The 12,007-nt window shown below is 40.8% G+C and overlaps 1 protein-coding gene across 1 annotated transcript; it reads right to left on the reverse strand.

Moving 5' to 3' along the window:
- Positions 1–4,932: 4,932 nt before the first annotated feature.
- csrp1 (Cysteine and glycine-rich protein 1) lies at positions 4,933–11,432 on the reverse strand. Its single transcript, NM_001146463.1, is given in 6 exon segments — positions 4,933–5,599; positions 5,942–6,035; positions 6,270–6,399; positions 6,757–6,925; positions 8,599–8,708; positions 11,344–11,432. Coding segments are annotated over 5 exon segments (579 nt in total). The 5' UTR covers position 8,708; positions 11,344–11,432; the 3' UTR covers positions 4,933–5,522.
- Between the last annotated feature and the right edge of the window lie 575 nt (positions 11,433–12,007).

Below are 12,007 nucleotides of genomic sequence, written 5' to 3' on the forward strand. Positions count from 1 at the left end.
GACGGTTTGGTTACTGTGTTCTCTCTTGGCTGGTAATGAGAGAGATTCTGCTGGCAGTTTGGTTACTGTGTTCTCTGTTGGCTGGTAATGAGACAGGTTTTTCAGGCAGTTTGGCTGCTGTCAGTTCTTCATTTGTAAATTGGGAGGTGCTGGAACAAAAAATGAGCCTGGGTGGGTGGTGACCTGGGGGGCTCTGATGTACCAGAAATCAGAAAATCAAATCAGCTTTATAATAAAGTATTGCATGCGTTATCATCGCTTTTGCGTACAGGCATAGAGCAGTAGAGTAGAGGCACTTGCAGAAGTTGCACACATGGGGGAAAAAAATTGTAGCCTAGGGTCTGGGAAAATGTTGGCCTTTTATAAATGCATTTCATACAATTCTACATCATTTTAGATGATGCAGACTTTAGCAGAATCTTTTTTAATACCTCACAAATGATCGAAATGACAGGATACTTTGACACTGACAAACTGACAATCTGAGATGAATAAAAATGATCAGTAGCCTGGTTCTAGGTGTGTGGAGACACACATATTGTACAATATGAGGAGGAAATTATAGTTCTAAAAAAGCTTTCCAGTTTCACTGACTCACCAAATGATGTGCAGCTCACTCAACGGCAACTGGCCGATGCACCAGTACCAAATAAGTATCTCTCTCTTGTTTTACATTGCTGTTCCCTCAATAGGCCTATTTGGAAGTTGATCGCCTACAGCAGAGAGATAAGAGTCTTCTCTTTTCAGCAGGAGACATTGCTTTCCAACCTGTGTTTTCACACTAATGTATTTGAAATATTGCAAAGGGCTATTTTGGCTTCATGCTGTTCACTGACAGATTTGCAGCACATTCCCAACCATTTATTTTTTTACCTTTATTTAACTAGGCAAGTCAGTTAAGAACAAATTCTTATTTTCAATGACGGCCTAGGAACAGTGGGTTAACTGCTTTGTTCAGGGGCAGAACAACAGATTTGAACCTTGTCAGCTCAGGGATTCGATCTTGCAACCTTTCAGTTACTAGTACAACACTCTAACCACTAGGCTACGCTGTAGGAATACCTTGTGATTGGGCTACACACAATCCACAGCTAGGCTATAAGCTATTGATCCTCTGTGGCTAAATTATAGGCCTACTCCTGGTATATTATTCTGAATTATTTCATTTCTTTCTGAACAGACAGCAGTAATTATATAACTGTGGCAAAAGTATTTCAATTCATGAGAGGTGCTGCAGCACCTCCAGCACTTCTTGCGGCTATGATTCTATAAGGAAATAAATTATTAAGTTCAACGCTGGAGAGATGAGAGTTGCAGGCTCATGTCCATCAGAGCAGATAGAGAGAGCGAGATCATAGAATGGCACGCTTTTCCCTCTCACCACAGCAATGGCCACTCGTTGGTCTATATAGGCTACAATGTTGCACAAACCGTAATCCTGGGCCGGCCCATCAAAAAAATAAATCAGGCACGTTTTCACATTACGTTATTTAAGGGGCAGGAGCATTACAGAGGAGTCAACATTAATTAACTCTGATTGCCTTTACTATAATTTTTACATAGCAAACAGTGACAATTATTTTTCATGCCACAAGAGGTACCAGATCCTGGCAAATGGGTTCCGGAACGATACAGTCCGAAAATGAGATGGCTCAAATTAAGCACTGGTTGCTGTGTTCTCTGTTGGCTGGTAATGAGATAGGTTTTAGAGACAGGCACTGCCCCCTGAGAACAGCAGCCCCCCCCATGGCCTGATTAGAATATTAACTGCAGACAATGTTAAGCCCTGGAGTTGATTAATGGAATGCGATCATATCCACCATACAACAGCAGGGGACTGTACCACCATCTGATCCTGCTACTCTTTGATCGGGTTATTGCATGCATGTGCTTGTTTGTGTGTGGGTGTGTGTGTGGTCGTGTCCGTGTGCGTGTGTGCAAGCATGCATGTGTGTGGGTGTGTGTGTGTGCTTCACAAGGACAATAAATCCCCATGGTACTTAAGTAAATCAGATTGGACTGGTTTGTGCTTGCCTTAAAGATCCAGTCCTGTCTACTCTGGAGGTACCACTTAGCCCTGCTGGGATTCTGAGACAGAATTATAATTCAACTGAGAGTAGTTTTGAATAGAATGGCATGGTCAATTGAAGTAAATTCAAACTGCGAGGAGGTCATTAATGACAGACTTCCACATCTTAAGTCTAAATATGTTTATCCACGTTTATATAGCCTCTGTTTAAATCATAAAAAGCTTGTTTGGACAGGTATATCTCTAACACCACACCACTCTATCTTGCCATTTGAATCAGTGGCCATTGTTGTGGTTCAATTCACAGTTGAGCTCTTGTTCTCATGAACCAAATTCTAAACCATGATGACCCCCATGGTTACTGTCCAGAGTCAATAACGAATCAGGCCTGTTGTCACTGGCCCACCCTGCCATATGAAACAGGTGCTGACATTCTGGTCTGAGGTGTCACCATGTCAACTATGGGTGCGTTTGTAAATTCACTCCGCTGATCTGAGCCGATTTCAGAGCACTCTCTTCTGAGTGTGCCAGAGCGCAGAATAACTGATGAATTTACAAACTCACAACACCCCTTGAATATGACCGGTATCAGTAAACGTCGGTAAAAAACATGTAATTAAATTGTTGCCAGCAGCACAGTTACAGTCACTAATGTCCTAAATAAAATGAAAACAGCCTAACCAGCTCAGCTTGGGCGAGTAAAATTGTCAGAGTGAGGTGTTTTCTCAGTTGTGTCTGGAAGTAGCTAGCAAGCTAGCTAACTTTAGCATGTTAGCTTGGGTGCTTGATAGCGGTTGTATTGTCTGAATGCTCGGATCAACCTTTTTTTGGTGTATTTTTGTTTTAGTCGTGCAGATAAGAAGCAAGGGTCACACTTTATGTGGATAGTCCATCTGTAGATGCTCTACAGATATGCTCTACAAAGGGTTATACTATCAACAAACTATCTGTTGATAAGTAACTGCTTGCTAAGGTTACGGTTAGGTTTAGAATAAGGGTTAGGGGTAAAGGTTAATATTAGGCTTAGGGCTAGGGCTAGGGTTAGGGTAAGGGTTAAGTTTAGGGTTTGGATAAGGGTTAAGGTTAGGGCTAGGTTTAGTAGATTGTTAGTTGAAATGTTACTGATAGTCTGTAGAGCAGGGCTCGCTAACCCTGTTCCTGGAGAGCTAACCTCCTGAAGGTTTTCAATCCAACCCTGTTCCTGGAGAGCTACCCTCCTGAAGGTTTTCAATCCAACCCTGTTCCTGGAAAGCTACCCTCCTGAAGGTTTTCAATCCAACCCTGTTCCTGGAGAGCTACCCTCCTGAAGGTTTTCAATCCAACCCTGTTCCTAGAGAGCTACCCTCCTGAAGGTTTTCAATCCAACAGCTCATCAACCAGCTAATTATTAGAATCAGGTGTGCTAGATTAGAGTTGGAGCGCTCCAGGAACAGGGTTGGAAAACTTTGCTGTAGAGCACCTACAGATGGGCAATACCAGGGGTGTCAAACTCATTCAACGGAGGGCCGGATGTCTGCAGGTTTTTGGTTTTTCCTTTCAATTAAAACCTAGACAACCAGGTGAGGGGAGTTCCTTTCTAATTAGTGCCCTTAATGCATCAATCAAGTACAAGGGTGTAGCGAAGACCCGCAGACACTCGGCTCTCTGTGGAATGAGTTTGACATGTGGACTATCCAAATAAAGTTTTACCAAAGCAGGTATCTCATGTTTATGGTTGCCTGTTGGTACAATGGGAAGATTTTCAGTTGTGATGTGACACTTGAGAACTACTGCTGAATGGCATGACAGTTCATTTTAATCCCCATTTATAAATGGCAGCATGATCAGTTATATATGGCAGGAGGATCAGTTAATTCCAACTTATATATGGCAGGACGATCAGTTAATTCCCACTTATCTTATATATGAAATGTGGATCAGTCAATTCCCACTTATATATGCAGCAGTATCAGTTCATTCCCATTTACTGTATATATGGCAGCAGGATCAGTTAATTCCCACTTATCTTTGGCAGGAGGATCAGTTAATTCCCACTTATAAATAGCAGCAGGATCAGTTAATTCCCACTTATATATGACAGCAAGATCAGTTAATTCCCATTTATCTTATATATGACAGGTGGATCAGTTAATTTCCACTTATATATGGCAGGAGGATCAGTTCATTATTTTTTAGGTATTGTATCTAACTCTGTCAGTATGGATGGGAGAGTTCACCGTGAGATGCAAGACATACTGTTCATCTGTAAAACTGTAAAACAGCCCCAATTTGTCCAAATCGTTTTTTTTCTTGTAACAATGGAATTTTCTTGTGCCCTCTTGTGGCATTCTGCAGTGGATGAAAATAGTTCTAGTAACTAACAAAAATCAAATCAAATACAGAATAATTTTGGATACTGTAAAAACACTACTACCTGGTTGACTCTCCACACGGTTGCTTCCTGATTCCATACCAGCATTTGTGTGAGCAGCAGTTTGTATACAAACACTAATTAACATCCCAGTAGCCAGGTCACACGCCACCCACTGGCCGTTGAGATGAGATGGCGTGTGCATGGCATAGTTTTGTATGGAGATACAAAAGACAGATTGGCCACCTGCCAGTCCTACCCCCAGCCCCATTCCAGCTGCCGGTGTGCCAACCCCCGGGAGAGGGCAGTGCCAGGGCTGTGCTTTAGGACCATGCATGGTCGCGTAGGCTGTTTGGAGTGTTTATCCGGCTGGATAAAAAAGAAATATATAATGTCGTCCCCCCACTTCTAAAACCAAAGTTGCACCCCTGCAAGGAACACACTGGCCGGTTGTTTCAATTGGGGTCGTTTGTTTCCAAATGTGCTTTTGTAATGTCTCAAACACATAATTTCCTCACATTACCATAATTGAATTGAATACAATGTTTTTTTTCTATTAGAATGTTTTATTTGGTGTTTAAATGTGCACAGTATTTGATACAGTACATCTGCTGTGTTGTAAATATCATAGGATAAGATCAGTGCCAGTTTTCTCCAGAATTTATAGCCTTGGACTATAATTGTACATTATGACTTTGTTCTTTCATTCTGCTACTGATAATTTGCTCTGTTAAGTAAACTCGCCAACTGCCAACTCTACAAAACCAGGGTGTGTCCATTTGACTGTACATATTACCGACTCACCTTGTGTACATTCAAAATTCTAAAAGGAACGCTCTTGTGAATGGAGTTCATTAGGTCAAAATGAACACGCTAATAAGTCCTTTTTTTCTTTCTCATAGTGGTTAGGAAACATTTCTCATGCAGAGTGTTAACCTCATCAATACCAGAGCTTAGATAGAAAACATCAGCAACTAACTCTTCTGGCAAGATAAGCATTTAGGTAAGCTGTGCACTGTGTGTTGCTGTTGAGCCTCTGTGACTGTAGCAGTAGTGAAATGGCAGTATTAAATAGAGGTTGACTTGGGAATCCGGGGATTTGCAGTCCAAATGTCTAGGTGTCTATCAGAGGAGGCCATAGCTCTACTGAGCATGTGCCAGAGCCCCTGCCCCCTGGCCGAACCCGAAGCCCTTAGGACCAAAGGATTTGGCATAACATGCTGTGGATGAAAAGGTGGTAAACTTTATATAAGAATGTATTTACACATAAAAGGGATATACATTTATAACAGATGCTACAGTTGAGCTTTTTCTCCAGTATATTTACATTCCGTTTTGGTGAATTTATTTAGCTAGGCAATCCACGAGTTGTTTACACATGTGTTTATCAATAACTCTAAAACAAGTAGAAGTTCAGAACAGAGTATTTACACAGCTTTAAAAAGACACTGCACTGTGTGCAGTTCTCACGTTTACTCTACACTTTAATTTAATGCATTTAGGCAATTGTGTCTTTGCTATCTATTGTACACATTTGTTTTACATGAATAGAATATACACACCTTTGCAGTAAATTTCTCCATCTTTGTCGGCCACAGTGGTTGACTCCAGCCCCTTGCCGCATTTGGCACAGCGGAAGCAGCTCTTGTGCCAGGACTGAAGGAGAGAGATAAGGAGAAGTAAGTGTTGTTCTGTATTAGAACACAGACAGCATATTCCCCCTGCATCTATTTCAGTTGAAATGAACTCTACAGCAGCCAAAGATACATGTAGTAATTTAGTACTTTTACATACAGTATACAACATTTAGTAGAAGCAGGGTTTTGAGATAGGTCATAATCTTGCCATTTCCTCTCAAAACAACCTGATTTGCCAAAAACTCAGACTTACATTTCCACCTCCGAGCACCTTCTCGGCAGAGTACACAGCCTTGGCACAGCGCGGGCACACGTCTGAACTGCCAAACTTGGTGGCCAACTTGGAGGTGTTGGGGTTGTTGGTGGGACAGTGGGCTGCTGGCCTGTGGATGACAAGACAGGTTTGTTATGATTACTCTACATATTCAGGCCTTGATGTTTGGAGTACTGCTGTTTTTTCCCTGGGTGACCTATGTCACTGACCAGATTCCACTCACCTGGTTTCCCAGGTCTGATTAGAAGGGAAGGATGAACATCAGCAGTGAAAGCCCTGGGGTGTAATCATTAATCCAAACACTACTAAAACAAGAGTTTCTATTGGACAAATTCAGGCAGGTCCCTTCCAGTCTCATTCCATTTGCTTTTGATTAAGAAACGTTTTGCAACAGAATTGACTTAAATGAATACGCCCCTTGTATAGAGTGTATACAATATTAAACTCTCTGAGATTCCTTCCTTACTCTTCAGGTCTGATTCCAAGATGTGCCCCCGTGTCCATGCTCAGGGTGCCTGCTCCTCCGCCAAAGCCATAGCCTTTTGGCCCATACTTCTTGCCGTAGCAGGACTTGCAGTAGATCTCGTCCACATGACAGGCCACTGTTGTGCTGTCCAGGTTCTTCTTACATGCCACTAAGAGTAGAGTAGGAGGTAATATAATTAGAAATATAGCTAAGAGCAGCAATGAACAGGGTTCAAACTATGACAGAAAGGACACAAGATCAGTTGGATAACAAAGCAAATCACTATCATGTAGGAACTATCTTCCTTTAAGTACAATCAGTGCATTATGAGAAGAAGATTTGTAAATTATTTTTAGCATTAGCATTAGTGCTAACATGTACAGCAATGAATGTCTTTGAATATATATATATGATTAGTTACTTTCATTGATCGTGTCTTAGTGTTAAACAAGGCTTTATGTATTTCGTAGCTTGACATTTTTATCCACTCATTCCAATATGCACTAACTGGAGATAAAGCTGCAAACATTGTAGCTTGATGTATTTGGTTCTGTCAAGAGTGGAACACATGATTACTAATTGTGAGAATGGGTGGTCTCGTCAATTTGTTCAACGGTTTTTATATCCGTTCATCATGATCCATTAAACCTCATAGCATAACAAACTGTTTGATACTAATATATAAATGTGCTTTTCGTTGTTCAAAACATGCATACAACATTGGGTAAAAGTATCTTAAAGTAAAAAATGCCCACAATCTTCTGAAAACAGCAAATTCTTACATTTATGGGAAATATTATGAAAATGGAGTAAGTTACACACAATTTTCCTTCTAGTTGATTTTAAACACATAGTTGTTTAGATTACGCATTTATCATATATTGAATTCATTTTTTTGGGGGTGGGGGGGGTTGGTTGAACAAGTAAAGTACTAATTATATTCAAGTAAAGATGACAACTACATTTTTTATGTCCAAATAATTATATTTTCAAGTATAATTTACTAACAACTTGAATCATTTCGGACAGTGTGTTTGTAAGCTTTGAAATGACATGAAACTCAACCGTTTATATATTTTCCTGGGTCGGCAGGTAGCCGAGTGGTTAGAGCGGTGGGCCAGTAACCGAAAGCTGACAAGGTAAAAATCTGTTGTTCTGCCCCTGAACAAGGCAGTTAACTGACTGTTCCCTGCTAAGCTGTCATTAAATAAAGGTTACATAACTAATTTACCAGCTGGTGATGTAACTATGCCGGATGAAACTCCATCCCACCTAAACAAGCAGAAATGGCAGGTGGTCATTTCAAACAACTTTTTATTCCAAATATATTTAAAACACGGGTAAATCACATTTTGGACTGTGCTTGGCCTTTAAGTGGTCAATGCTGTGCCATATCAGCAGCAACACCAGCAGTTTAGACGCTACAGTACAACACTAACAGTCTTAGGTCATTTTGTAGGTAAACAGACCTTGCCGTTTAATGTTTCAGTCCTTTTATGACATTGAAATGACACTGTGACATCACCACAGTCTGTGTTAGTTAACATTTGATCTTCTGACTCTGCGGGTGAGAGATGAGCCTCATTAGCTCACACAAACACGTGCTGTGTACCTTTTCTCCCATATAAGGGCTACAAGGCCTGTGACACATCCATTTCTCTCTCTCCAAATAAGGGCACACAAATGAGAACCAAAAACCTTTGGATGCTCTGCTTCCTCTCTGGGTGCCGGAATACTTCACATTCCATCCTGAGCTTTGAATGTCAGCTCAGAGTAATTGGTGCATTGGTAGTCACAGTGTGGTTTATGAAAGAACGCGATGACCTCACTCCGTTCACTTACTGCACAGAAAGCAGCACTTGTGGAAATATTTCCCTTCACACTGCACTTCCTCAGCAAAGTACACCGTCTTCTGGCAGCAGCCACACTTATTTCCTCCTCCCAAAGGCATCCTGCGGAGTCACAGTGGAGACTTAGTTCCATACATAGAAATAGAGTAGCAGGTCTGTACTTCCTGTTGTTTGACACTCAATGAGAATAGATCCTTACATAGAAATGAAGTCTACATCTACAGTCCCTGACACACATTGGATGGGAGGAGACCTACAGACCTCGTGATTTGACCACAAAAAACTGTGTGCAAACCAGTTATGGACTATATGGTATCTAGGACCCAGAGCTTTTCTGGTCAGGTGATCAAGAACTCTTCAAATGAGAAAACGTACAGTATTTACACAACAGAGCCTGATTATCCATTGTAGAGACCCTTTCTAAAATGTGTAGTATTTTAGGAATTTACTCAGAAAATGAACTCCTCTGAGTTAAATAAAAAGCATGAGCTGGCACACACCCAGAGAAAAATATTTAGTGTATACAGTAGGTGCTGACTAACAGTGAATAAACTATAAAAATAAAGAGAGTAGCACACTCCATATAAACTCTGTAACAATGTGCGCTGAGAGTCAGGTAGCAAGTTCAGGGAGTGAGTGACTTAATCAATAAACAAAACGTAATACAAACCACAAACATCACACAGACAAGAAACAGAAACAAGAACGCCTGGGGAAGGAACCAAAGGGAGTATATAAGGTAGGTAATCAAGGAGGTGATGGAGTCCAGGTGAGTGTCATAAGGCGCTGGTGTGCGTGACGATGGTGACAGGTGTGTGGGATAATGAGCAGTCTGATGACCTAGAGGCTGGAGAGGGAGCACACGTGACAAACTCCCAGTAATTTATTGAGTAAATCACCAACGTTTCAGCATCACACTGTGCCTTCACAATAAACGTTGGTGATTTACCCAATAAATTACTGGCAGTTTAAATATTGATTGTGCTACTCTATTTTATAGCTTACTCCTCTGAGTCAAAACTACTGCAGGGCTTGACTACAGTACTTTATTATCTTTTATCGGGAAATGCAAAGTTCCTCCTGATGTTTAACAACTGCTAGGGAGGTTCCAGGCTACTCATACAGAACACTCATTGTATCAGCTGAAGAGAGGACGGCTCATAATAATGGCCAGAACGGAGCAAATGGAATGGAATCAAACACATGGAAACCATGGATTTCATGTATTTGATACCATTCCACCAATTCTGCTCCAGCCATTACCACAAGCCTGTCCTTCCCAAATAAGGTGCCACCAACCTCCTGTGCTTTAAATAGAGAACTACTGCTGAATTGAAATAATAAATTGCTGTTGAGTGTATTGTACTCGACTCCATCTTGTTGAAATATAAATCCTATGATGTCACCCAGACAGGCTCTAATCTGCCATTTGGATAAACAGGAAATGGTCTGCATTTCATTTTGTAATTACACCACCATGTTAGTAGTCACTTCATGGCCTTAGACAGTCACTGACCCAGGCAGGCATTAGACAACAGAGATTAATGCAATAGAACAATTCAAATGCTGAAAAATGTCTATTGTAAACAACTGCATTCGACAATTTAGAGTATTATCCGACATCACCTCTATCACAGTAATCGCCTGGTTACCACAATAACAAGATAATTTATTGCAACATCAGCTTTCCTGTATAAAGGGTTGAGAGTGAAACTTGAGTACTGAGAAACAGAGATAATTTTGATCAACACATTGCATAGGAAGCTGGTCTTACGACATACAGATGTAGGATCCTAATTTGAGCCATTTTTCTACAGCAGGAAAGTGATCCTCCAGCAATAGGAAATGTGAAATACTATGTGGATTATAATTAATGGATATTTTTTTTTGTAGGGGTTGAAACATTTTTCATTAGGGCAAATCAAGTCTGACATTTTTAAGTGGAAATTACAAACTTTAGAAGCCTTTTTAAACCTTGAATACACTACACGTTTGCATTTCCTGCTGTGCAGAAACATTCTCAGCAACTATAGTGTGATCAAATTAAGATCTTACATCTGTATTGTACATACAGTACAGTACTCTACACGAATGTTACTCATCATATCATATCCTGAGTTCGGAGACTCCTTTCCTGCAGATGCTCAGGAAATAGAACCCTTAACTCACACAGCCAAACCTCTACCCAGTTCGATGTTTTTACATGTACTGGCCTTGTGTGCTGCTGTCATCCATCATGTTCTATAACATGCTGTCATCACTCCTCAGATTACATATATACTACCATACAGTATATAGCAGTCACCACAAACCCAGTGTATGGAATTATGATCAAGCTAATAAGTCATTACATTTAAATTAAATTAAAAAACATTTACATTCTTTCCCTAATGACCATAGCTTCTTTACCCTGTGTTGGACACAAGTCTTTTTGAGAAAATTCTGTTTTTAGAGCAACAGATGTGATCTACCCTTCAAACTTCAAACTCACATAGATCTCAAAGTTCTCAAAGTTATACTCTTGGCAGAAACTCAGCAGTCTGAAAAAGTTTCAGAATACACTCACTGCTCACACACCCACACTTCAGGCTTTGAAAGTGAAAAAGCAGAAGAATGTGCAGTCCCGGATAGAAATAAAAGTTTTGAATGTGTTCTCTGTGGACTGTAACTGTATTCTATACATCATGAAAGCAGTGGTTACAGTAGCCGGTAGATGTTGAAGATGGTCCCATCTTACCTGTTGTTTTTTTGTGTGTCTGTGTGGCCTGGCAGATACTCCCTGGTCGTAGAGTGATCTCTGATGAGTGGAGTTCAGACAAGTTCAGGAGAGGCTTCAGTCTAAGACAGCAGCAGAGAAAGAAGCCAGGCTGGGACTGAGGGAGGAGGAGTCTGCTGGATACACACGTAGACTAAAAGAGAGACATGGAGAGCGGGAGGAGAAAGAGAGGATGAAGGAAAAGAGGAAGAGACATGAGAGATAGGCAGGTTTGTGAGAGAGATGGGGATAGAGGTAGAGAGATGCAGAAACAGGGTTAGAGAGAGGCTGAGAGAAAGAAAGAGAGAGAGTACGATAGAGAGAGACAGAGAGTGTAAGAGAGAGAGAGAGAGAAGCCCCATTTATATCTCGTGCTGATATGCAGCCCTTTGTCCTGATCTTTTCCACATTCTGATTGTGCCCACATTTTTAGACAGGAGTAGATGATTAAAAGACACATTGTGGTCTGATTGTGACTTCCTGACTAACTCCAGAGGTAGTCAGGCACGCATTGTGTCCGGATATCAATCAATTGTAAACAGACCTGGATGGTCAAACCATTTCAATCATTATCATGGCCTCTAAAATCATTGAGAGTAAGCACTATTGACTTATGGCATCAGTAATAGTCTTAAAATAAATACAT

This window comes from Salmo salar, chromosome ssa12 (assembly GCF_905237065.1).
Source record: "Salmo salar chromosome ssa12, Ssal_v3.1, whole genome shotgun sequence".
NCBI classification, from domain to species: Eukaryota; Metazoa; Chordata; class Actinopteri; order Salmoniformes; family Salmonidae; genus Salmo; species Salmo salar.